The sequence below is a fragment of the Spodoptera frugiperda genome, chromosome 10 (assembly GCF_023101765.2).
Source record: "Spodoptera frugiperda isolate SF20-4 chromosome 10, AGI-APGP_CSIRO_Sfru_2.0, whole genome shotgun sequence".
NCBI classification, from domain to species: Eukaryota; Metazoa; Arthropoda; class Insecta; order Lepidoptera; family Noctuidae; genus Spodoptera; species Spodoptera frugiperda.
In genome coordinates this window covers 2721613-2749310 of record NC_064221.1, presented here as the reverse complement: position 1 = coordinate 2749310, position 27698 = coordinate 2721613, and the positions used below count along the sequence as shown (strand labels likewise).

Genomic DNA, 27698 nt, shown 5'->3' with positions numbered 1-27698 from the left:
GGGATTAGATTTAATACATGGTTGAGTAAACATTTTTCATAATTTAGATTTCCGAAGTTTATTTTAGTTTAGTGGGCGTTTAGTTTGCTATTACAATAATTTGCGTGATAATAATGAGTCCTAATTTTGTATGAGAGATTTACGGAACATCTTGTGTGATCACAATTCTTTAAGTTTACAAGGACTCACCAAATACTGAGCCTAATTCTTATCTTCCTATTCGTTTCATTAGTAAAATGCGCAAAAAACAAAAAAAGGTTGTGATTCCCCCTTTTTTATAAGACTCAGAACATAACCTTTGATGACAAAATTAAAAGGAGATAAACAGGGCCAAACAAATGCAAATTATCACCTCCCATTTTAATTCCATACACCCCAAAAAGCCTTAATACATCGTCCACTATCTTATCACCCCACAAAAAAAGCTATTAACACATTTAGTGCCATCAACTTGCCCGGAGAGTTCACATAACGAGTTCAAGGTTTTTGCTATTTTTTTACAAAATGTATGTGTATTTTCTGCTTAAAATAATACTGAAGAATAATATACCCTAATCTAAAGAATTGCGTGGTGGATGCGAGTCTACGGCGCTGGAATAAAATTTACGTGGACTTTCCAGGCGAACTCGGTGGCACTGAATGCGTTAAAAGAACATTAAAAAACCCACTAACCAGTAACAAGATCCCACACCAGTATCCTGGTATCAGCCAGTCCGGAGACGACACAGCCGTCGATGGAGCTGATGGCGAGTGCCACGGTGTCACAGCCAGGCTTCCACTTCTTGAACAGCGTGCCTGACTGCAGGTCGTACACCACTATGAAGTTGGGACTCGGCTCGTCCAGCTCGCGAGACACCACGCAGACGTAGGAACCTGAGGCAAAGGAACTTGTTTGATTGGATCACCTCGATGGGAATGTCATAGTGGCAACAATACTGCTTCTCGTGAGAGATTAATGCTGAAGTGTGGGAGTGCTTCGGCATGAATGGGCCGGCTCGACTGGAGTGATACCACGACCTCACAGAAAACCGACGTGAAACAACGCTTGCGTTGTGTTTCGTTGTGTGGACCGGAGGCCCAATTTCCCCCTTCCCAATCTTCCCAATCCCCGATTCCCGAACAACAACCCTTAAATTCCAAACTCCCAAAAAGCCGGCAACGCACTTGTAACGCCTCTGGTGTTTCAAGTGTCCATGGGCGGCGGCGATTGCTTACCATCAGGTAATACGTCTGCTCGATTACCGGCGTCTTACAAAAAAAGAAAAAAAGATGTTTGCTTCGGTACGAATGGGCCGGCTCGACCGGAGTGTTACCACGGCCTCAAAGAAAACCGGTGCGCCGCCTCGACAAGTTACCGGACGCCTAATTCTTCCCCCTCATCCCCAATCCTCAAAAAACATCTAATAACGTCCTTGTAACTCCTCTGGTGTTGCGGGTGTGTCCATGGGTGGCGCTGAGTGCTTACCATTAGGTGATGTATCTTCTCGTTTGCCGCCCCTTTGCCATATAAACGAATGTTACCTTCATAAGTAATAGCAGCTTTGGAAGTGATGAAGTCGTGGTGCGGTATCCTGAGGTCGTACAGCAGTTTCCGAGACGTGAGCGACCAGACGAGCAGAGGGAACGGTTTCTGAGTCTCGTCGCCACATACTAGCACCCTGGAATAGGAAGGAATCATATTTTTACAAAATTTTCATCAACAACCTGTGTAATTTTCGAAGAAAAGATTTCCATCGATTCCACGTTTGCCGCGTGTGTTGGTCGCAGTTCAAAAGGTCGAATTTACAGTTTCAGATTCAAAAAGCGCTGTTATTTAGTCCCTGTCAAATGTTATATTTTCTATACATATAAAAATCAATTGCTGTTCGTTAGTCTCACTAAAACTCGAAACCTATGTACCGATTTGGCTTAAATTGTTTGTGGAAAGTTTAAAAGGTGAGAACAAAATGTTTAAGTTTACTTTTAATAATATTTAAAGTCGCTCACCTTCCATCTCCAGACACCAGCAGAGAGTTGAGGAACCTGTCCTCTCCAGCCTTGAATGTCGTCACACAGTCACCTGGAAATTAGATTAGGAATATATTTGTAGAAGAGTTTCTCATCGGAGATAATATTTATCTTTTTTTTAAAAACGTTGTCCCACACTAGGATTTTCTCTTGTGTCGTGGGTGCGTTAACAAACATACAAATTCACACATGATACCCAGACCAGCAACAACAATTTATGAATCACACAGTGTTGCTCCGTGCGCAATTCGAACTACCACTACCCGATAACCGTACCCTTAGTACAAGTTTGCTTTACATTGAAAGAAAACGAAACGAGAGCGCGTTCGGGCTCTGATTGGCCGGCTTGAATATACCAACCAATCAGAGCGCCGAACGCGCTCTCGTTTTGATTACTTTAAACGTAAAGCAAACTCGTACTAAGCGTATTGGTAACTGCAATTAATCGAACAGAACCTTATTTTTAGTAAAAGTCAGTATTAGAACATTATAGACTCTAGACTGCACGGTTGTCGCGGTGGCTGGGTAACCGGATTCCGCGCGACGTGTAGCGAGTTCGATTCCCGGACGGAACAACTCTTGGTGTGATCCACAAATTGTTATTTCGGGTTTGTAAACGCACCCGTTTGAAAAAAATACTCACCAGTCTCAATATTCATCAGGTTGACGTACATCCTGTTCCTGGAGAGTGCGACGAGGTGCGTCGGGTCGTGGAGCCCGTAGTACGGCATCTTCTGGTTCATCACGCCTTTTAGAGCCACCAGGAATGTGCCCTGGGGAAGATACAAGTGGGTATTATGTTGATGAAAGGAATATTGGCCTCATAGCCAAAAGCCTCGACCAACACCTGAGTAGGCTAATGTTAGATGGTTGGGTCAAGGGCCTGATGCAGAAAGCAGTACTTCTGGACATAGTGCGTATTGTCCGGAAATTCCTCTCTCTTGAGCCTTGACCGGTAGCTTTGATTTGTCAAGTTACTGGCAGGCTACTGCTTTATATATTTTTTATAATTAAACATTTAAAAATTTAATAACTTCTAAAGTTTAACTAAGTGTGATAATTTTACTTTGACTTTGTTGGATATACAGAACCCTAAAAAGGTTATATACATATCTCTTGATTTTCCAAACCAAAGTTACATAATATATTTTACCTTAGAGGTATTTAATTATGCATATATCTCATGCGTGACGCCATAGGTGTGTTGGAAATTAAAAAAATATAATTATACCTGATCCAAGTTGTAGACCCTCAGCTCCCTGCGACATAGCACCACGCACTTGTACTCGTCTATTGGCACCAAGTTGATGGGGTGTGTCACACCCACCATCTTCCTTACTAGCTGACATCTGTTAAGTTAAAGACAATATAATTAGGAACAATATATAGACACGGTATACGATTACTTGTGATTAAAACTGTTTTATAGAAGTACATATTTATTAAGAGTCCCCTTAACCCATGAGCATCCATGAAAAGATTGTACCCTTAGTACGAGTTTGCTGCCTAATGGGCTCTCGTTCGATTACTTTAAATGTAAAGAAAACATGTACTGAGGGTACTGTAGACTGTTGATGAAGCGAAAGAGGTGTGTAAGAATCGTAGCATTGGCTATCCATTGTCTCTGCCTACCCCATGGGAGACAAGCGTGAGGTTATGTATGTATGTAAGAAGACAGTCTTTTATGCAAAATACAAGACTCAATTCTCGATGAAAATTATCAGCGAATATATCTTTCTTTTCATAAACTTCGCATAAATTCGGTCTACTTTACTCCATTCAAAGAACGACAAACAGTACAACTACATAACTTACCCCAACAAAAAATAACACAGAAAACCAAATGATACTCACTTAACAACATCCCAAACGCAGATCTCCTCCCTCTCAGTCGATACAGTAGCCACAAATTTCCCCCTACTATCGAACCTGACGATCAAATCATAAGTCTTGGTATCAAATCCATCGTGCATAGAAAAGTCCCGCTTTTCCTTACACTCCATAATCTTCCAGAAATCAACATTCTCAGGGTACAACGTCGGTACCGGAGGCTCCTGGATCTCCTTCATCCAATCCTGAACGATTTTACTTTTGATTTGATGTCCATTGCGCTGTCTCTTCTCCATAGTCATTCGTAAAAGCCCGTAGAACTGGCGATGGTCATAGTCCAACGCGTAGGAGTGAGTTTCGAATACGTCTTTTAAGATTTCAATGTGTTCTGGTAGGGGGTCGAGGTGGACTAAAGCTATGTCTTCAAGGAAATGGCAGCAGTCGGTTGCAGCTAGCTTGTCGTGAACCCAGTCCAGTTGGGTGAAGTAAGGTTGGTTCGCGAACGTGGTTGGGTCATCTTTGTAAATATGGTAGTGTTGGAATGGCAGCTCGTCTAGCTTTCTTGTGTTGTAGCTGTTGGTAAGGGATATTCATTAATGAAATCAGAAGGCTAGAAGTCGTGTTCAAAGTAAAATCGACTTTTGTCTAGAGTACATTTATTTTAAAGGGGATAATCTTCCAATGACTTCCCCGCCTTGAGCGAGGCGAGGCGTGTCAGACTCTTACTGACTAAAAACCACCCCGTTACTACTCCTGCTTTTTGAGCCAGAGCCCCGGTAAACCCGCTAGGTAGTCCGCAGCTCCGGAGTCTAGAATACGTACATAAAGTGCATTTTACATAATTAGTTATGTTTAATTGGTAAATAACTTACTATTCCTCTGAGAATTTGTTCTCCTGTGACACCAGACGGCCCGCCATCTTCGGATCGTTCTCCGAGTACCATTTACCCTGCAAATTGTTTTATAGTATCACTACGACTGAAATGGATTTATTTGGGCTGCTAAACAAGAAGAAAGAACGAAAGTCGTCCTTAATTTAATTCGATAAAATTAAAATAGGTTACTCGACTAGTTTCAAGCCAGGACTGACTTTAAGACGCTCACCACGTCAGTTATCGTGCTGTACTTTTCATAACTATAAGCCCCTTTTTTAAGGGGGAAAATCATCCAAGGACTTCTCTCGCCAGGGCGAAACGAGATTGAGTGTCAGACTCTTACTGACAAAAAACCACCCCGTTCCTACTCCTGCTTTGTGCCGGAGCCCCGGTAAGTCCGCGAGGTAGTCCGCAGCTCCAGGAACTATAAACCTCTAGCGTACCTTGAAACTAGTCGGGCTATCTCGTAAATGGTGGAAAAGGGGTACAGTATGACAGTATTACCTCATAATAGTCAATGAGCGTGCGTCGCACGGCGGTGTCGCAGTCGGCGAGGTACCGGTCGGCGGCCGCGCCCGCCAGCGCCGCGTCCCGCCACCGCGCCGCGCCGCGCGCGTCCCACCGCAGCCACGGCGACAGCAGCGCCGCCAGCTGCGGCCATACCAGCGAGGCGGGGGCCCATGGTACTGGGACACAATGTACTGGTTAGTAGAAATCTAATAATAAATTAGTTTTTTTAAACGTTGCCCAACACTAGAGTTTTCTCCTGTGTCGTGGATGTCGTATACACGTGACACCCAGCACCGTAACAACAATTTGTGGATCACACAAAGAGTTGCTTCGTGCAGGAATCGAACCCGCTACACGTTACGCGGCAGCCGGTTGCCCAGCCACCCCGCCAATTGTGCAGTCAAACCGGTAATATAATCCGGTTAACGAGCAGACGGATCACCGTAAGCAATAGCTACCGCCCATGGACACTTGAAACACCAGAGGCGTTACGCGTGCGTTGCCGGCCTTTTGAGAGTTCGGAATTTAAAGAGTTTTGGGGAAACAGGGATTGGGAAGATTGGGAAGGGGGTAATTGGGCCTCCGGTAATCTCACTTACACAATGAAACACAACGCAAGAGTTGTTTCAAGTCGGTGTACTGTGAGGCCGTGGTATCACTCCGGTCTAACCAGCCCATTCGTGCCGAAGCATGGCTCTCCCACAATAATCAAAATTCTTTCAAATAAATTCTTCTAAAATACTTACAATAAGTCTCCTCGCTCCGGAACAGGTCATCATGAGCCAGTATATCCAGTATCTCAGTGTCATCCAGCCCCCGCCTGGAGGCAGTGAGCAGTGCCAAACAAGTCTTCACTCGCTCAGCGCCCAGCGCCGCCTCCGTGGTGATGAGGATCTGTATCAGTTGACCTTCCAAGTCCTCGCAGATCACCAGCTCTGGTGTTGTTTCTGGTTCCGTTAATTCGGTGAAGGTCTCCGCTGATAGCGAGATCTGCCATGCTAGGATCTGAAAGGGTTTTTATGAAGATTTGTTTAAAGTTGTGATCTATTTTTTTTTGGGATTCTTTCTTAGTATTTTTGGATTAGAGTATGCAGAAAAAGTGAGGGTAACTATGACTAATAATTTATATTTTAACGTCCGTCTTATAAAATTTTAAAAAATTTTAAAATACTAGATACTAAATACTTATGTTTCTCTTATGTGTTTTGTTGTTGTGTTTATTAAATTAAACGACTTGATGTGAGATGACTTGTATTTTACATTATATTACAATAGTAATTATTTAATATATAAAGTAGGTGCGACTGCACTCGACACACACTAGAACGACAGTGGTCGTTGACCTCAGACCATAGTGACGGGGTAATGACATGAACGAATGATACTAAATTAGTGATGTAACATCCCCCTTCTTAAATTAAAAAATTAATCTATTTCATCGATTAACCTTTGTGTTGGTCTCACAACACGACCTGACTTAGTCTTATACAATTGTGGGAATTTTGGATTCTCCGGCTCCTGTCTGTCACCCTCATCTCTCCCCTGCGAAGAATTGGACCTCATAGGAGTAGGGTTGTCACTGCCATTACAATATTTATGCCTTAAGTGTACCCTATTTCTCCTATACCTGACTTTATTTATATCTTCTACTATGTATGACCTATTATCTGGACATCTTTCCTTCACAGTGGCATGTTCCCAATGACTCTTAGGATTTCTCTTAAAATATACATGATCATTTGGTTGTAACATAGACAATGGTTTAGTATTCCTATTATAATACTTTGACTTATTTAAATTATTTTTGACAACAGACTTTTCATATTCTTTAAATCTTACAACCTTTGGCTTTAACCTTTTATATGACACTGGTATGTTATCTCTTAGAGTTCTAGACATTAACAATTGAGCGGGTGACGACAGATTATTCTTAGGTGTGTTTCTATAATGCAATAATGCTATGTATGGATCTGATCCATTTTCCTTACATTTTCTTAGCATATTTTTGACAATTTTGACTGAGCTTTCTGCTTGACCATTTGACTGTGAATGATATGGGCTAGTGACTACATGTTCTATGTCCCATTCATTTAGAAAATTTTTAAATTCTACTGACTGAAATTGTGGACCACCATCAGACACTAAAGATAATGGTATCCCATGACGTGCAAAAATTGACTTTAAATGTGTGATTACATTGCTTGAACGACTGTCTTTGTTTAACAAAGCAATTTCTATAAATTTTGAGTAGTAATCAGTGACAATTAGGTAAGTTAAATTATCAAAATACATTAAATCTATACCGACTTGTTGCCATGGATACTTACAAATTTCAAAATTTTGTAGTGGTTCCTTTTGGTTACATGGTTTGAATTTAGCACATATTAAACATTGTTCTACTATGTTTTTTATATCTGTAGACATATTTGGCCAATACAAAGATTCTCTAGCTAATTTCAAACATTTATTTATACCTTGGTGACCTTTATGTATTTTATCTAACATTTCTTTATACATTGACTTAGGAACAATTAATTTTGAACCTTTAAATATTAAATCTTTAATTACATGAATTTCAGCTTGAATATTCCAATATGGTTTTAATGATGGACTTACATTGTTTTTATTTTTAGGCCATCCTTCATAATAATATTTCTTTAACAATTGCAAACTTTCATCTTTCTTAGTTTCCTGACTTAATTTTGTGCTATATTCTTTACTAATTGCAAGATTTGAATACATTAAATTTACATGACATGACATTTCAGACTCATTTTCAGGTACATAATTTTCCTGAATAGCTGCTCTTGACAAAGTATCTGATATATACATTTCCTTACCAGGTACATGTATGACTTCTAAATCATATTTTTGCAAGGTTAACATCATACGTTGTAATCTTGCAGGTACATCATGAAGTGGTTTTTTAAATAAATAGACTAATGGTTTATGATCGGTATGTACTGTTACTCTATGACCGTAAACATATTGGTGAAACTTTTCACAACCAAATTGTATTGCTAACAATTCTTTCTCAATTTGAGCATATCTTTCCTGGGTTATGGTGAGAGTTTTAGAACTATATGCAATAGGTTTATTATTTTGCAAAATTACTGCACCTAATGCTGACTTTGACGAATCGACTGACAAGACTAATGGAATTTGTGGATTGTAATGAGCTAAGACTGGTGATCTTGTGATCTCCTCTTTCAAAATTTTAAGACATTTCTCATGATTCTCATCCCAAATCCAGACTGAATCTTTTTTCAAAAGATTTCTTAATATTTGAGTTTTTTCTGACAAATTCTTGATGAATGGACCTAGGTAATTAATCATACCTAATATTCTTTGCAACTCTTTGACATTGGTTGGTGTGGGCATCTCGAGTATTGCTTTGACTTTCTCTTGATCAACCCTAGCACCATCTTTATTAAATACATAACCAAGAAAACATACCTCTGACACTAGAAATTTACATTTCGACTTGTTAAATTTTAAATTAACTTGACGTGCTCTTTGCATAACTTTATGTAGTCGTTCATTATGAACCGACTCATTAGGACCATGTACTAAAATATCATCAATGAAAATTAAAACTCCTTCCAAATCACCGAACAAATTCATCATAATTCTTTGAAATATTTCAGACGAAGCACTTATGCCATAAGGCAATCTTAAATACCTGTATCTACCAAATGGTGTTTGGAAAGTACACAAATCTGAACTATATTCATCTAACTTTATCATCCAGAAACCTGAGAAAGCGTCTAGATGCGTAAAACATGCAGCACCTTTTAACTGTGACCTTATCTCATCTATAGACTTTAACGGATAATGTTCTCTCATTATACAATTATTTAAGTTTCTAGGATCTAAGCATATTCTTAATTGACCTGAACTTTTGACAGTGACTACCACAGAATTTACCCATTCAGTTGGTTTTGTGACTTTTTGTATGACTTGCATTTGCTCCATGCGATCCAATTCCTCGCGCAGCTTTCCTTGCAACGCAAACGGAACTTTCCTTGGCGGATCTATACACGGAACTGCACCAGGCTTGAGTTTCAGATGACAGACTGGGGGTAGACATCCAAGACCCTTAAACAAATCATCATATTGTGTAAGAATTTGTTTACAAAAATCTTGTTTTGTGACGGAAAATACACGTTTTATTATACCTAATTTTTCACAAGTGGGAAGACCTAAGACAGTTGGACATAGTATATTTGCTACAATGAACACTATATTTTCACAAATATTTCTATTTTCTATGTTTAAATTACATTTTAAATTTACTTTGCCTAGAATTGGAATGTTATTGCCACCAAATCCTGTGACATTTACATGACATTTATCAATTTGTGACTTTGACAGATTAAGAAATTTGAAGTTTTTGACAGATATGACGTTTACATCTGCGCCTGAGTCTATGACACAATTTATTTTTCGGTTACCCACATGTAAATTTATTTTCCATGAACTACCTGAATAATGATTTTCTGAAACTGAATTACCCTTGACATGACTAATTTGCTGATTTAAATTATTTAGATGAGATGCTACGTTTGGTATATTTGAATGCATGTTGTGATTATTTGTTTCTGATGCTGTATTACTTACATTTGACTGACAATGATGTGATTTCTTAGTGTACTTGTGGTGATGAATGTTTTGGAAGTGTGTATTATGTGACTTATTGACGGACTGACTGTTCTTATTAGATTTATTATAATTAACATGTCCTTGACCTAGACTATGACTGTTTTTATTGTTATTTATTGTCTTACGACTGACGGACTGACTTTTATTAGTGTAGCAATGATAATGATGATTAAAGTGAGCATTTTGACTATTTTTATTTCGACTTATTTGACTTATAGGACTATTTTTATAAAGACTTTGACTTGTAAGACTGTTTTTATTATGACGGTGTAATCTCTCAGTGCAATAAGCATTGTCATCATGGAGATTACCTAGACTTGGACTATTTTTGTTTTGACTTTGACTTGTATGACTGGTGTGTGAGTGCGATTTGACTGGTGTTTGACTATATGATTGACTTTTTGACTGTTTTTGTGGCTGACTGTGTGACTGTGTTTGTGGCTGACTGTGTGACTGTTTATGTGAATGACTAAGATGATTTTGACTCGACTGACTGTTTAAGATTCCTACAAAATAATTCTCATTTTGTATCGACTTTGTGGAAGTTGATGAATGCAACTGTCTGACTTGTTTATTTTTGTAGCAAAACTTAGCATAATGACCAAATGAGTTACATGACCTGCATTGTACTCCGATCGCTGGGCACTTCGTTCGATGAGACTGCCCACAGCGACCACACGTTGATGCTGACTGCCTCATCGGACTGGGAGACTTCCACGTGGCCCGATGTGGCGTTTGACTTGAAGCACGCTGTCGACAGACTCGTCGACCGCCGCTCCTTTGACGCAGTTGCATCACCTTCTCGCCGTCTTCGACGATGGACTTGTTTGTCATCTTATCTGCATCCTGCTGTGCGACAATTAGGGTTTTCGCCAACTCTCGCATCCTCTCATAGGTGAGGTTGGGCTCTTGCAACAGCCTTTGCCGGATGTGTGACAAATCCATGTGCAGGTTGGCGATGAAAATATCCCGGATCATGGACTCGCGCAGGGTTCCGAACTCGCAATCCTGGCTCTTTATCTCCAGATCGGTGATAAAATCGTCGATGCTCTCAGATTGAGCTTGCCTCCTTGTAAAAAACATGTACCTGCACATGGTAAGATTCTTGCGTGGCTCAAAGTACAGGTCGAATTTGACCTTGACGTCTTCTATTTTGGCTTCATCCAGGCTGATGTTAAAGGTATTAAAGATTTCGAGACCTTTAGGGCCAATACTGTGAAGCAGAATGGCCACCTTCCGCTTCTCCTCCGACCTGTCTAAACCTGATGCCAGCAGATACAGCTCCAGTCGCTGCCACCATTTCCTCCACGCCTCCGCGTTGTTCGCGGTTGCCTCCGACGACAACTTAAGACACTCCAGACCGGCCACACGGCACCTCGTGTCGCCGACGTCTTCGGTAGACATTTTGTTTTTGAAATTTTTCCGTTAACACGAATCTTCTATATTTCGTTGTTACTTTCACTTCTGACACCATGTTTTGTTATTGTGTTTATTAAATTAAACGACTTGATGTGAGATGACTTGTATTTTACATTATATTACAATAGTAATTATTTAATATATAAAGTAGGTGCGACTGCACTCGACACACACTAGAACGACAGTGGTCGTTGACCTCAGACCATAGTGACGGGGTAATGACATGAACGAATGATACTAAATTAGTGATGTAACATTATGGAAACAAATACTTTCAAAGATATATCGATAAGATATATTGAAATATTATGTGACGTCTCTTCTAGGTACATTTTATACATAGAAATGACGTATTCGCTTCTTTTCTTAAACTTTTATTCGTTTTATCTTTATTACCCGGGCTATAGTCATTAGTCTTATGCCAAACAAAAACCAACCTTAGCATAAAGCGGCAGAGTGCACTTCTGCACGGCCTTCACAGCGGCCTCAGGTGGCGAGGCGGCCCCAGTCTTGCTGTACGTGGCGGCGCAGGCAGTGAGCACCGCCTTGGCCTCGTCGGGGCCCACCGGCGGGGCCCGCACCACTTTGGGCCCATCTTCCGATGACAGGACCGCCATAATTGCCGAACTTGATGGCTCGTCTTTTTCTGAAAAATATGCAAAGCAACGTCACGTATTTTATCCACGAAGGGGTAGGCAGAGGTGCACATTACGGCACGTAATGCCTATACAAAGCACACCGACTTTTCACCATTTGTTATAAGTTATAAATCCCATGTAGGTAATTGGGGGTGAGCCTATTGCCATATTCTGGCCATAATTCCAGATTCTATGCTACTACTGAGGAATTTTCGAAAACCGAAAAAAGCCCAGTAATATATTGCCAGACCCGGGTATCGAACCCGAGACCTCATGCCCAGCAGCCGCACTTGCGACCACTTGACTAACGAGGCAGTTTGCTACAGAGGCGTTATATTATTTTAAATTGCCTAATGTATCATTTACCCCCCAATACTGAAATGCTACTCAATATTAATTTTTACTTAAATATGGTGCTATCTCTGTCATTTTACAAATAATGGCTGATTTATACAGGGTCAGTAGACAAGTCAGTGTCCGAATATTCAAGTCAGCCCTGACTTCAAGCCACTGACTTCAAATTGGTTTACACAGGGTTTTTTTCGGGTCAGCACTGACTTGCCTCCAATTTGTAGTCAGTTACTGACCCTGTGTAAATCAGCCATAATGTATGGTGACAGAACTAATTTTGAGACCGACTTAAAATTGAATGGCGTTTGAGTATTTGAACATATATCGATTATAACTAAAAAAATCGTCGTGTAATATAATTAGCAGCCAGTACAAGGACTACATACCCTCGGTGACGGTGACGATCATCTTGACGTGGTGCGGCAGTCGCTCGGGCAGCCAGCGCGCGGCGCGCAGCGCGTCCGCGCCCACCACGCACAGCAGCGCGCCCCGCGACCGCCCCACGCCGCCCAGCAGCCCCGGCAGCGCCGCCGACAGCGAGTACACGTCCTGGGGACCAGGCAATCACGTGATCATCTTTATTATAATCTCTATTAGGCTCAGTTTACAACAACACGCGACATTATTACGCCCACGCGATAAAAGAGACATTTAAAATATGACTTATTAGTGTCCTTCCTTCTCCCAAAATCGTGCTATTGAACACTAAATTTTAGCTTTCTAACCTCAACACACTCAAAAGTTGGGCACTATCACCTATGACCTAAATACTAAACTTACTAAATACTAAATCCAAACCCCTCTTTGGCAGTCATCCACTGTCTCTCATACATAAATATAACCAAATACAAAGAGAGACAGAGAAGAGAAGACATAACTGTCTTCTCTTTGTATCATAACTGTGACATAACTGGATTTCTCTTTAATACATGAAACTTTGCGCGAGACGTCACAACGCCTACTCCACTCTATTTTCCAACAGTTCCATACTACAAACATGTTGTCAATTGTCCACACAATGCACCAGTTGTACTTACATTCCGTCCCCGGTAGACGGTGCCGGTGAGCAGCACGTGGCACTGGTCCACGATGGACTTCAGCAGCATGTGGGAACTGCTCGACTGAGGCGTCAGACCCACGAACCTGGAAACATACGGTAACTTTTTTTTTTAAACTGACATGGTCACTAACACTATTATTAGAACTTATGACGGGATAAGTATAATAACTCACCAAATTAAATAAACATGGTAAATATCCCGTCATAAGTTCTAATTATAATACGGTAACTATTAAGTATTCTCTAGTTTTGGACTACCGGTTACTTAAATTATTCTTTATTTTAGTGTTATTGCAAATGGTTTTAATCGCTAGTCGAGAGAATAGAAAAGAGCCCCAATAACCCCTCTTGCCAATCCCCGATTCCCCAACAACCCTTAAAATCCTAACCCCAACGCAACTGCGGTTGGCAATGCACTTGTAACCAACGGCCTTTAGGGTACCAAGTGTCCATTGGCAGCGGCGATTGCTTACCATCAGGTAATCCGTGTGGTGTTCTATCCCACCCAAAACATAAATGTGAAAGGCTGCCAAGTTCGATAATATTGGAATGCTTCGCCTATAAAAGAAGTGAGATCTAAATAAGTACCAAGTTCCATACACAGACCTCAGTTAAAAATGATATAACAAGTTGGCAAGTTTTCACACACTTTGTTATAAACCTACTAAACGCAATGAGTCAAGTATATAATTTTCTATTAAAACTTGCCAAGTTATATCATTTTTAACTGAGGTCTGTGTATGGAACTTGGTACTTATTTAGATCTCACTTCTTTTATAGGCGAAGCATTCCAATATTATCGAACTTGGCAGCCTTTCACATTTATGTTTTGGGTGGGATTTCATTTATTTTTGTAAGGTTTATTTTATTTTTTTCTTATTTTACTTTACTTTGACTAAATACAAACCTTCGTAACGAATTTTAGGTCGGTACGACCATTGGAAGATATAGATATTTTTTTTGTTTTAGTTCCTTAGGGGTATGAATTTACACCTTCATTATTTTTAAAACCGACTCACACTTGGCCATTTTCAGATTTTTTCCTTTACCTTGACCTAAAGACCTACCTCCATGCCAAATTTCAAGTCAATACGACCATTGGAAGTGGTCTAGGTTTTTGATGAGTGAGTCAGTCAGTGAGTGTATAGTAAAAATAGCGATTTTCTGACGTCAATATCTCAAGACCTACAGTAGGTACATTAATGAAATTTTGTATTTTAGATAAGTAAGTAGATCTCGACAGATACTAGAAATTTCATATGCGTAGATAAAATAGATTTTGAGTTATAGGTGGGTCGAACTTGGCCCGAAATGGTTCGTGTAATATAACCCACGGCCGGTGTGTCGGTTTTTTGCTCGAACTTGGCGGACACACTGCCGTGTGTCTAGATTTGGTTTTCTATTTTTTCGGTCGTCTAGCTATTAAATGTCATTTGGTTCATAGTGTCATAATAATTATGTTTCAATGATGAATTTTTTTTTACTAAAGGACCTTGAAAACTAAGTTATCAGTTTCTCTGAAAGCACATATTATATTTACCTGCATATCAGAGATCTAAGTATGTTTTTTTTTGGGACAAGCTCACCACTACGTCCCAAAACCGTTGCAACTCCTGTACGCCAGGATACAGTAGATACAACCATGAAAACACCGGAACACTGAAGTCCCACGTGTCCCAGGGACATGAATGACTGTCTTGGGACTAAGTATGTATGTAAAAAGGTAGTAATTTGGACATACCGCACAATAACAGCGAGGTCGGGTTGGTAGGTGTGCGCCTGCGTGACGGCGCGGGCCACTAGAGTGGCCTTACCGCACCCAGCGCCGCCTATCAGCGCCAGCGGGACCGTACTATCACCCGTTATGTACCTGCAATATTATTAGTACACGGTTTAGTTTTTGCGCTCAGTAGATGGCGGTAGTGATGTTTAAAAGCGTGTTGCTTTGATTTTTGTGATCTTTATTAGGTTACTAGTTGATCTGGCAAACTTCGTGCTGCCTCAAAATTTGTTTTATCACCTTTTATACCTTCCCTGGACTTCCATGAATAATTCAAGACCAAAATATGCCAAATCGGTCTAGCCGTTCTCCAGTTTTAGCGATTGCCCAGCCACCGCGCCAATTGTGCAGTCTTTGTGATCTTTATTAGGTGATTGTAACTGTCAGGTCATTATTTGGCTTAATTTTTTTTGTATTAATGTCGTTTCTGGTAAGGACCTAATAGTACGACTCTAAGATTCAATAAGGTTGCAAAAGATCTGTATGACTGTGAAAAGACTTACGTTTTGAGTTCGTTCAGCGTGATCTCTCTATTGGAGGTGCACTGCGCCGCCTTCTGGCAGAACGCCAGGTGCTCGTTCACCTCGTCGAACAAACTGGGAACAAAATATAAGATTTTAAACTTAAGACAAAGCTTCGAGGTCACTAAACACTAAAATTATCAACTTCTCCAGACGGACTTAAATATCGGAAACTCATAGACACAAATAAACACCCCGTAAATATCTCGTCTTAAGTTCTAATAGCCCCGGTGAACAAAATATTTTATTGAATAACTCAAGCATTAGAGCTTCGAAATCTAGGATGACTATTTGTATACCACTGAGTACTGACATATGTCGAAGGAAAAGATAGTGAGGAAACCTTAATTTTTAATAACGAGTTTGAAATCGCCAATCCGCATTGAAGAGCATGGTGATTAATACTCAAACCTTCGTGTGAGAAGAGGCTGCTTTTTTGGAGTGGTTTTGATTATAATGTATTTTTGGTGTATAGGTTGTTGAAACTGGTCGTAAACGGAGTGTACCTGGTCGGTATCCCATTATACCCTGCAGGCAGGTCGTGGTCGGTAACTAGTGCATCGAGCAGCGCGTCGAGCCGGTCCCCGAGCGCGGCGCTCACGCCGGTGGTGTAGTCGTCGTCCGCGCCGCCGCGCCCGCGCATCGTCGCGCGGATCACGTTGCGCTCGCTCAGGTGTTGCTGTGGGTATAATGTGAAAGTAAGTAATTGATAATAAGTTAATATTTATGATGTGTAGAAGAGCATGATGCGGCATGAATGGTCCGGCGTGACCGGAGTAGTGCTGATCGGTTACCATCTTATAATCTTACCACTCGTTTGCACTTATTTTATAAAAATATGACATTCCAATTTATGAAGTCATATGATATTTGCACTTGATATTTTTTTATGGTAAACGAGCAGACAACGCTAGAGGATTTACTACTGCGTTGCCGGTCATTTGGATTTGGGGATTAGGGATTAGGGCTAGGATAGGGCTGTGTATTAGGATGATTATTTTATAATGACTCATACCTTAAGATCCTTCTGCAAGTTGTTGAGCCGGCGCTGCAGCTCCTGTTGGTGCGCGCGGTCGCCGGTGTCGGCGGGCTCCGGCGCCGCGCCGCCCGCGCGACACACCCACACGCAGCGCCGCGCCGCCTCCACGCTCATTAGCACCGTGTGCTGTACCTCCTGGGGGGGTACACATAATCGTATTGTAATGTTTTGTTTTCAATAAGTAGACATACCTAATCTATACTAATATTGTAAAGCTGAATAGTTTGTTTGTTTGTTTATTTAAACGCGCTAATCTCCGGAACTACTGGTCCGATTTGAATAATTATTTTTGTGTTGGATAGTGTATTTATCGAGTAAGGCTATAGGCTATAAAACATCACGCTATGACCAATAGGAGCCAAGCAGAGCGGGTGAAACCGCGCGGAAGTAGCTAGTTAATTATACAGCTGTAGACAAGCATGTATTTTCAATGAGTTTTGCAAGAAATTCTACAGTACTTAATTTGTACTTTTTTCCGTGATTCCATCCACTTTCAGTACAGTATATATTCAGTACACATATAAAAGGCGACAAAACTTGGAAGGATACAAATTCTGTGGTTTGATACAAAGACGCGACGCGGTGTGGAAATAAATTCATGCGAATTTTGTTTCACTGAGCAGCCTAACTAGTGCACAATATTTAGCGTGGCATTGTCAAGCCTTTGTTCAGCCGTTAATGACACCCGGTTGATGACGATAGTGATGGAATCTTATCAAAATATTTAAGAGTTGTTGAATAATTCAACGTGATGATCATCATCACCACGATGCAAGAATTCCATAACTGAACAAAGGCCTCTTCTTTTTTAACAATTTGATTGAATGAATAAAATAATGAATATACCTGTTCCACAACAGTAGTGAGGTAAGCATCGCAGGCCTCCTGCGGCAGCGTGCGCACGAGCACGTTGAGCGCGCGCGCCATCTCGCGCCGCCATCTAGCGGGCGCGCCGCGCACTAAACGGTAGCATGGCGGCGTCGTACTCGCGTCCAGTACGTACCTGCAATGTTACGTACATAGTTTAAATTTACATACATTACATAGTTTAATTCAAGTAAAAAATTACGGTTTTTTTTCAGGTTATTGTTTTGTAGGAAAACTCAGGAGTTGTTCTGTCAGAAGTCGTAGAAGCTAGATAGTATCCCAAAGTTTAATTTATTATAATGTTTGTCCTACATCGGAATAATACTGATGACTCCTAAACGTAAGTGAAGGAGAGCCATGCTTCGGCACGAATGGCCCGGCTCGACCGGAATGATACGACGGCCTCACAGAAAACCGACGTGAAACAACGCTTGCGTTGTGTGTTGTATGAGTGGGGTTACCAGAGGCCCAAATTACCCAAATTCCCAATCGCCGATTCCCGACTCCAACAACAACCCTTAAATTCCTAACCCCCAAAAAGCCGGCAATGCACTTGTAACGCCACTGGTGCTTCAAATGTCCTTGGGCGGTGGCGATTGCTTACGATCAGGTGATCGAACGGGAATCGAAACCACTACACGTTACACGGCAGCCAACACCGCACCAACCGTGCGTATCATTTCTACATCGACTATACTTAAAGCAAATAGTTACTCTCTACAAAGTCAGAATAACCCACCATTTATTCAAGAGCGCCTTATCGCTCTCGTCCTCAGCGGTCTCGAGCGCCGCCTTGAAGTCCGCGCACTCGAGCGTGTGGGGCAGCAGCGGAGTCCCCAGCCCCGAGTTGAGGAACAACACCGGCACCACCGCACCCAGCTCCGATTGACCTGGAACATTGGAATGGGAGATTATACAACGTGTAACAAAATACCCATATGCATCAAGAAGCACTGATGAATACAGGTTGAATAGAATCTCTACACAAAGTTTCAGCTTAAAATATGTTTAAAAAAAATGGTACCAAATACTTGGTATCGCATAGTTCTTGATTTCAAATCATACAAACGTGTCACAACACTACAGGGGTCGCTCACTAATATTACGGAACATTTCTTCTGTCAATCTTATCGCCTAGTACCTGTCTACCTAATTTTGATTCGCGCGCCGGCGCGATTGGATAAATTCATAACTTGGTACCATGAAAACATAAGTTTAAAAAACTCTTCCCGTATTCTTTGTTATGTTATCTAGAAACCGTGCACTTGATATATATACCCCCTTTTTGTTACACGTTGTATATAGAAGATAGTGAAATGGTCTCATGATCTATGAGGATAGAATCAGATACATATATCCGAAGAATAAGTCCTATTAAGAGATCAATACTGTACGGACATTCTAAATATATGATTTTATTGTAACTTTTCTGTTTCTAAGTGACTGATAAAATTGACAGACAAGTCTTAGGGTGTTTTTTCACCAGAGATGTGATATTCAACGTTGCTGTGGATGCGTGCGTTTGGCTTTTACCAATCATATTCATTGGTACACATAGTTTAACACTGGTGGAAACGGACTCAGCTAAGCTAAGTTTTTTATATGGAAAGATGCGTGTTACATGTTATAGAAATGTGATATGGATGGTTTCCATACTATCGTTACGTCGTATACTCGAGCTGCGCATCTTCAACGTGCAGCGATTTTGCGGTAGCACATCTTTCTCGCACCGTTACATAGCTTAGTATCAGTGGAAACAGAAAAAACGACCTTACAATTAGGATATAATTCGTGTCAGCTTTTTGACCCTACCTATCTTATCTAAAAGTCCATTGTTGTAGGGTTCACCTGCTGACTAATCTAAAAATAGTATATTAATTGGAATTTGAAAATGTTAATTAATTTTATTTGATTTATTTTGATTTTTGTTTTTATTTTATTTCTCTTATTTTATTGTGATTATTACTGTAATTTTTATGGGTGAAAAGCCTGAATTAAATGATTATTTCTTCACTATATTTATTTAAAATTCTCTAAATTTACATTTTTAAATAATATTTAAAACACATAATATAAAATAATATTTAAAAATATAAAAATAGGAGCCGACCAGTAGCGGGAACATGGTCCAAGCTACCGGTGGTTAGGGCTCCAGAGACAGAAACTCCAGAAATGATTATTATTATTATAAAAAGTTGTGTACGTACGAGCCAGCTCAGCAATGCACAGCACGGGGAAGCGGTGGTCGCGCTGCTGTTCGAGCGGGGAGCGCCAGTGCAGGTCGGCCACGTGCACGCGCCAGCCGCGGCGCCGCGCGCGCACGCGCAGCCGCGCCGCCGCGCCGCACTGCAGCGCGCCCTTCTCCGCACAACAGTCTGGAAATTATTTCAATAAAATAAATATTTAATGATGCATGAGAGGTGTGTGTTTAATGGACATATTAAATGCAACACACACTTTTCGTCACTAGCCAAGGTTTGTCTGCCTTCAACCTGCCTGACAAGTCTAAATATTATTGCAAACTTGTCTGTGAGGAACTTCTAACTCAATGGTAATCCATTTAATTCTTTTTTTAGCATTTATAAGTCTTCGTTTGGCCACCAACCCGCTTATGGCCAGGACGGCGAAGCGAAGATGTGGCCAAAGTTAGAGCACACAGACTTAGATTGTACCTATTTACTCTGACTTTGAAAAGATTCTTCTAAAACGCTTCTTCATCAGTTCCTTTTATCCATGCATTAGCAGTTGCTAACTTATGCATAGCCCCTATGGGTCTCAGTGTGAATCGAAACTAATCGAGCATGCTCGAAAAGTTTACAGCGTAAATATCTTATTCAAGTTGTTCAAGTCAAAGCATTTATTTCAATTAATCCTTAATTAGGCACTATTCAAACGTCAAATTGAATTGTCCGTCAGTCTGTATGTCAGTGAAGCTAGGTGCTCGTTCCAAAATGCTTCTCAATTCATAAAAAAACTACATTTTTATTAGAACTTATGACGGGATATTTACCATGTTTATTCACTTTGGTGAGTTTCCGATATTTCGGCACTGACAATCCGTGATCATGGCGCTTGCAACAGTACAATAAACATGGTAAATATCCCATCATAAGTTCTAATAATAGTGTTAGTGACCATGTCAGTTTAAAAACTTATAAACCTACATTTGTTTATGCTTACCTTGAGAATCAGCAGCACATACGTATATGAGCATAGCTTTCCGCCGGCGCGCCCTGAGCCCGGGCACCTTGCCGAGCAGGCAGCAGCGGTGCTCCTCGGGCAGCGCGCACACGTTGCTGGGCATCGGAGGGCCCAGCACGTCCTCCCGCGGGGAGGTACATGCTACCGGGGACGAGAGGGAGATCGAGTCTGGAATGTGAAGAAAGTTGGTGTAAGGTTTTTTTATATGAAACGTCAAGATTTTATCCCCGAAGGGTTAGGTAGAGGTGCACATTATGGCACGTAATGCCGCTATACAATGTATACCCTTGGCACTGGAGAAAATCCTAGGGTTAAAAAAAAAATGTTAAATAAAAATTGTACAATGATGTGTCAAAGGTATAATTATGTGTAGTGGCTTTTCTGGACTCTACATTAAAACCCGAACTTTTAAACTTGGGAATACTACACACATTCCATTTCCAATTTCCATAATAAACTTTATTTATTGCTCTACAAAGTAACATTAAAAATATCCATACTTTACATAGCATTTTCATTAACGTAATGGAAACAGCGAACAATTGTTCGTTGCTATTACACATATTAAAAAAAAAACGAAATAACAATAAACAGCACTTCAAGCTACCCTTCCATCTACTAGAATTACGACCTAATCATAAAAGGAATAAAGTTGAAAATGTATCAACAAAATTTGCTAGATAGAGTAGTATGATGTGCGCTTCAGTACATTTGTTATCTATGTTTTACAAAAATATTCAAATGTATGAAAGTCGACTTACTTATTGTAATTGGACATTGTGTGATGTTATTAATTAATTATTTTAATGTTTTATATTCAAGGGAACAGTTATTGATTAGGTTTCATGTTGTTACTTGTGTATTTTTCTAAAAACAAAACAAAGTCACGCCTTTTTATCCCCGAAGGGGTAGGCAGAGGTGCTCATTACGACACGTAATACCGCTATACAATGTACACCCATTTTTCACCATTTGTGTTATAACACACACATGGGCCTTATAGTCCCATGTAATAGGGGGTGAGCCTATTGCCATATACTGGGCACAATTCTTGACTCCGTGCTCCTAAAGTAAAGTCTAAAGTCTAAGACTAAAGTCCAGTAATACTTTGAGCAATCCGGGAATCGAACCCGAGACCCCTAGTCCGGCAGTCATAATATTCATAGTTCACACTTCCAAAACCATTTGATTGTTTTTCCACTTAACTTACGAGACGAGTCCTATCGTGGCATGAGGCTCCGTGAGGTGTATAGCAAAGAAAATTCAGGAAAAATTCAAGCGAAAAGCAGGATAACGGAAAATTATTGGTAGCAAAACGGAGTTCGCCAGGTTTGCTAGTTAGCATAAAATAAGTACGTAAAAAACCTCACCTGAAACACTAGATCCGATTGGCCGGGGTCCCTTGAGCTGAGGCCGGTTCTCCTTCATGGAGGAGGAGGGCTCGAGCAGGTGGTGCGCCGGCGCAGCCTGAGGGTCTGCGCTCGCGTCGATGGACGGCTTCGTGACGCGGTACGACGGTGACCTGCGCGAGCAGCAGTTTGACCTGATGAGAAGTTACATTGGTGACGTGATGTGGATGAGGTGAGAAGCAGATTTTAGGGTTGAAAAAGTAACTTGGTAATATTTTATTGTAACTTTCGTGAGACATACTAAATTAATTATTATGTTATCGGCTTACTCACGTCGTGTGTCGCGGAATGCTGCTCATGAATATGAGCCTCTAGCATGGCTTGAAACTAGTCGAGTTCCTCGTCAAAACAGTACGTGAGTAAGCGGATAACATAATAATTAATTTAGCTTGGTAATATTTTTTTCGACACGGGAATCGAACCCGCGAATTTGTCTATTTCTATTTCAAATGTTTTGAGCTTACTCAATTCAATTCTTTATTTGCATTCCATGTGTTATACAGGTGGTATCTTATAAAGTGAAAACAATATAATAAAACCAGTATGGACCCGGTAAGGCATAGTACCCGGTAGCTTGATACATGTCAGTTGATATTAAAAATAATCCTATGTATAATATATATAAAGTATGTGACCATTAACAGAGATCTTAACAAAATCTCGAAAATTATGTAAAAGCTCACAAGATGTCGTGTTTGGTCGCTTCGAAAGAAGCTCATGAATGATGATTTTAACTGTATATTAACTACATAATAATAACTATTATGTACTCTATATATTTTGTTTACATAACTACTTTAAAAGCTCCAACTTTTAAGACAACTACCGTTACTTGTAGCATAATTTGATTAAAACCTAGCATTGATGTGAAATCGTCAAAAGTCTTTTAAAAACAAGCCATTTCTGCCTACCCTATTTCAGCAAACTACTGAAATAAACTAGTAATAATGAATTATTTGCCAAAAACAACATAAAAAGTGTACCATCTAAAGTTAATTTCAAAATTATAACTTAAAACTATCGCTACGACAAGTAGCTACGAAGTACTACGAATCTCGTAGCTCCGTAGCCACGTAGCAGCGTAGCAATATGAAAGATTTCGCGAATCTGAATTTTAATACGGATAAACTGATGGTAAGCAATCGTCGCCGCCCATGGACACCCGAAACACCAGAGGAGTTACAATTGCATTGCCGGCCTTTTGAGGGTTAGGAATTTAAGGGTTGTTGGAGAATCGGGGATTGGGAAGATTGGGAAGGGTGGGTAATTGGGCCTCCGGTAACCTCACTCACACATCGAAACATAACACAAGCGTTGTTTCACGTCGGTTTCCTGTGAGGCCGTGGTATCACTCCGGTCGAGCCGGCCCATTCGTGCCGAAGCATGGCTCTCCCACACTTAACTTATGCTTAAGCTCATACATTGATTTATACATAACATGTATACTTGTTCAGTAGTTGCTTATCAACGTAATATCACCTTTATAGCATCATAAAAGTCTGTGTTGACAGGAAGCTACGCTACTACGAAATTCGTAGCGCCGTAGCATCGTAGCGTCGTAGCCGCGTAGCAAGGTCGTAGTATGTAGATTAGGGGTTAAGATTACAATCGTATTTATGGGTTAAAATTGTAATAAATGTGTATTGGAGAAGTTGTAGTTTATTATTGTTACTTAACATTATGTCTTATTTCGTAAGCGTGTGGGTAGAGAATCCTCTACCTCAATAGGGATGATGACGGGGTACGAAAATTTATATTTAAAAGTTATTATTGTGTCTTTTAGAATTCCCACATTTTACTGATAGTGAAGAGCTTGTTTCTCATTCTGATATATAGCAAAAAACTCGGTTTATCTTAACAAAAATTGGCAAAATATTTATCCGAACAAACTAACATTTTTATCGAACAACAACACTACTAGATATTTCTTATACCATTAAGACAAAAAAGTCATGTTTTCTCTTTCATATTTACAAACAAAAAAAGAAGAGAAAATACAGAATGTCCAAGAAAAACAAAAACATCGTCTAACATATCACATTACTAGTGACGTCAACAAACATCGTTATTATTACCAATTAAAAGAAAAAAGAAGTAAGAAAACATTCCACTACTTTCTACGTACAACAAATAAAGATATAATCACCAGTTTATCTTGAGCTCTAACTACAAAGACAGATTTATTTATTTATTTACTAGCGATCCGCCCCAGCTTCGCATGGGTGCATTGGTGATATATTATGCCTGTATTATACATATAAACCTTCCTCTTGAATCACTCTACCTATTACAAAAAACCGCATCAAAATCCGTTGCGTAATTTTAAAGATTTAAGCATACAGACAAACAGACAAAAATAGCGACTTTGTTTTATACTATGTAGTGATTAAGGCTTACCAACTAAGATAAAAAAAGTAACGTCACGCCTTTTATCCCCGAAGGGGTAGGCAGAGGTGCATATTACGGCACTTAATGCCGCTATACAATGTGCACCCACTTTTCACCATTTGTGTTATAAGTCCCATGTAATAGGGGGTGAGCCTGTTGCCATATACTGGGCATAATTCCAGACTCCGCGCTACTACTGAGAAATTTTTGAAAAACGCCCAGTAATACTTTGCCCGACCCAGGAATCGAACCCGAGACCCCTTGTCCGGCAGTCGCACTTGCGACCAGTCGATTAACGAGGCAGTCTTTATATAAATATATAAAATTGTATATAAAATACAAAATATTGTAATGGGAGGTTAATTTATAATGGTTATCACAATTTCTTTTGAAAGGCATGTAGAGGTATACTTTCCAATATATATTGACCTCTAATAATAGGTTTGAGATATGGTAGTGAGAGATCAATTTATAATAGTCTATCTTGATTGGGTGTTTTCTGTAAATATGGAGGTTTAGCCAGAGGCTTCAAAGTATACAGTTGCAGCAAAAATATATTTCCAGATAATTGTTTGTTTGTTCGTTTGTTTGTAAATAATGTGGACATTGTTTTTGTCCACAGGATTCCTGTGGGCGAAAAGCCACTGGGCGATATCAGATTACATACTTATTACAAGATTTATAAGTTACATATATTTTTTTTTTTTTTTTTTTATGAGACATGCCGGTAATCGAGCAGACGTATTACCTGATGGTAAGCAATCGCCGCCGCCCATGGACACTTGAAACACCAGAGGCTTTACAAGTGCGTTACCGGCTTTTTGGGAGTCAGGAATTTAAGGCTTGTTGTTCGGGAATGGGGATGGGGAAGATTGGGAAGGGGGAATTGGGCCTCCGGTAACCTCACTCACACAACGAAACACAACGCAAGCGTTGTTTCACGTCGGTTTTCTGTGAGGCCGTGGTATTACTCCGGTCGAGCCGGCCCATTCGTGCCGAAGCATGGCTCTCCCACACTTGAAATTTTCATAATATATCGTCTTCCTTCTAATCCCCGAAGGCGTAAGCAGAGCAGCATTTACTCGGATTTATTGTATACAATATAACGCCAATTTTTCATTAGTTATATTCTGATTCCCTCTTAAAAGAAAGTGAGTATATTGCCATATAACAGGCACAATCAAGAATCTGTGCAACTACTGATTTTTTTAAATACCAAATGAATACTATTTAGTTTTTAAAAGTACTAATTGTAGAATTATAATATAAAGGAGAAAATCGGAGAGCGAAATAAGCGACTTGGAATAAAGTCAGAAATAAAAATTGGCGAACCTCATATAACCTTTAACAATAACTTTTGCTAGGAATCAGGAAAGACAGCAAAGCTTATGATAGATACCTTCAAAAACCCCTAGAAGGGTTATCAATACCACCCATTCTACTATGTTTCATCCACAAAATATCATAAGCTGCTAATCATTGTCGCCTTCAGAAAAGGGATGGCTTATTCCAAGCCGGTGGGCGGAAAGCTTCCGACTCTTCCGAGTGGATCTTCCATTTTGTAAATAAAATAACTGGCTTATATTTTGGGTATATTCAGTCGAAATGTAGTACTTATTACAGCAGCTATTTACTGTTGAGTTTTTTTTATGAAACACGCAGGTAAACGAGCAGACGAATAAACTGATGGTAAGCAATCGCCGCAACCGTTGCCGGTTTTGAGTTTTAGGAATTTAAGGGTTGTTGTTGGGGAATTGGGGATTGCAAAGATTTGGAAGGGAGGTTATTGAGCCTTAATCTCACTTACACAACAAAAGAATCGTTGTTATACGTGGGTTGTCTGTGAGGCCGTGGTATCACTCCAGTCGAGCCGGCCCATTCTTGTCTAAGTATAACTCTCCCACACTTAAAGTTATCATGTTACATCCTGGTAAACATGCAGTTCCTTAATCAGCTCTTAAGGCACCCACGGGTAGAGTAAACGTAGTGATACAAGTCTTCTACTCCGCGCCGTCAACACGCGACCCATTAAATGGCCATATTCATCCGCCATTAACGGAAAAAAGTTGACAAAATTGATAAAGCCGTTATCGGATTTTGTGCTTAGCAACATATTCAGCGATTGACATGTTTATTTATAGGTATACATAGCTTCGCCCGTGACTTCACCCGGGTGGATATTTTGAACAGTATGTAGTTAGGTATATCATAGGTGTATGTTGGTGAGACTTGTAATATCGGTAATGAAACTTTGGTGTTTGATAACGAACACATTTGCACATTTGTCGTCGTCGTATCGTTGTATTGTCACGCCTTTTATCCTCGAAGGGGTAGGCAGAGGCGCACATTACACATACGTGCCGTAATGTGAGCCTCTGCCATACCACTGTACAACGTACACCCACTCTTCACCATTTGTGTTGTAAGTCCCGTACAATAGAGGGTGAGCCTATTGCCATATAATGGTCACAATCCCAGACTCCATGCTACTACTGAGAAATTTTTGAAAATTTGAAAATGACCCAATAAAACCTGAGACGTCATCGAAAAACGTCAGCCTCATTATAGGATTCAAACTAAAAAATGAAATGATTAAATGATACAGTAAAAAGTATAGCCTCAGATGATAATGGTGATGCTAAAATGCTATGAAAAAAGGCAAAATTAAAGTTCTTAAAACTACATATCACTGACTAATGATTAGCAACAACAAAAAAATTACGAATTCCTCTACAAAACCAACAAGCTAGTTTACACACAAACAACAATACTCCAGGTTCTATTTAAACACTTAATTCACTTACGAAAACACGATATAAATAATTAAAGCACACAAGTACTACCATAATTCGATCTTAGGGGCGACCCACCCTTCAGGGGTAGGGGAGGGGGTGAAAAACGGCTGGAACGTAAACCGAGGGAGAACGGTTTACCTTGTTAATATTTAGGGGTGCACTTCAAATAGGGGAGTATTCCAAAACACGTCTTGTTAAAATGCTTCCGAAGCGATATTATTCGAAAATGTTGCCAACATATGCCAGTTTTTTAATTAAAAGTTTTCCCTAAACTCCGCGTTGCTGCGTGTCTTTTTTTAGTGGCAACTTTTAAGGGTCGATGTTTTGTGTGTGTAAGTGAAAATTT

At 40.2% G+C, this 27698-nt stretch overlaps 2 protein-coding genes across 5 annotated transcripts in view; both read right to left on the bottom strand.

The window, feature by feature from the left end:
- The window catches only part of LOC118277102 (uncharacterized), a 67233-nt gene that overhangs the window by 5752 nt on the left and 33783 nt on the right, over positions 1 to 27698 (bottom strand). For 2 of the 4 annotated variants that reach the window (XM_050696242.1, XM_050696244.1), the window contains 21 exons: positions 22131 to 22303; positions 20740 to 20928; positions 19767 to 19934; positions 18299 to 18449; positions 17539 to 17695; positions 16669 to 16827; positions 16160 to 16332; positions 15636 to 15728; positions 15094 to 15222; positions 13330 to 13435; positions 12679 to 12841; positions 11741 to 11949; positions 5969 to 6227; positions 5217 to 5398; positions 4710 to 4786; positions 3862 to 4410; positions 3239 to 3356; positions 2651 to 2780; positions 1987 to 2059; positions 1522 to 1658; positions 673 to 873 (listed from right to left, as the gene is read on the bottom strand). In XM_050696242.1, coding sequence (XP_050552199.1) covers positions 673 to 873; positions 1522 to 1658; positions 1987 to 2059; positions 2651 to 2780; positions 3239 to 3356; positions 3862 to 4410; positions 4710 to 4786; positions 5217 to 5398; positions 5969 to 6227; positions 11741 to 11949; positions 12679 to 12841; positions 13330 to 13435; positions 15094 to 15222; positions 15636 to 15728; positions 16160 to 16332; positions 16669 to 16827; positions 17539 to 17695; positions 18299 to 18449; positions 19767 to 19934; positions 20740 to 20928; positions 22131 to 22303 — 3596 coding nt within the window. The remainder of the gene's footprint in view (positions 1 to 672; positions 874 to 1521; positions 1659 to 1986; positions 2060 to 2650; positions 2781 to 3238; positions 3357 to 3861; positions 4411 to 4709; positions 4787 to 5216; positions 5399 to 5968; positions 6228 to 11740; positions 11950 to 12678; positions 12842 to 13329; positions 13436 to 15093; positions 15223 to 15635; positions 15729 to 16159; positions 16333 to 16668; positions 16828 to 17538; positions 17696 to 18298; positions 18450 to 19766; positions 19935 to 20739; positions 20929 to 22130; positions 22304 to 27698) is intronic. The other 2 variants (XM_050696243.1, XM_050696245.1) reach the window with 1 other exon arrangement.
- LOC126911104 (putative uncharacterized protein DDB_G0282133) lies at positions 9141 to 11324 on the bottom strand. The gene is made up of 2 exons (XM_050696240.1): positions 9401 to 11324; positions 9141 to 9320 (listed from the first exon to the last, which is right to left on the bottom strand). Exons 1-2 carry the CDS (start codon positions 11286 to 11288, stop codon positions 9154 to 9156), a joined length of 2055 nt encoding a protein of 684 aa, XP_050552197.1. The 5' UTR covers positions 11289 to 11324; the 3' UTR covers positions 9141 to 9153.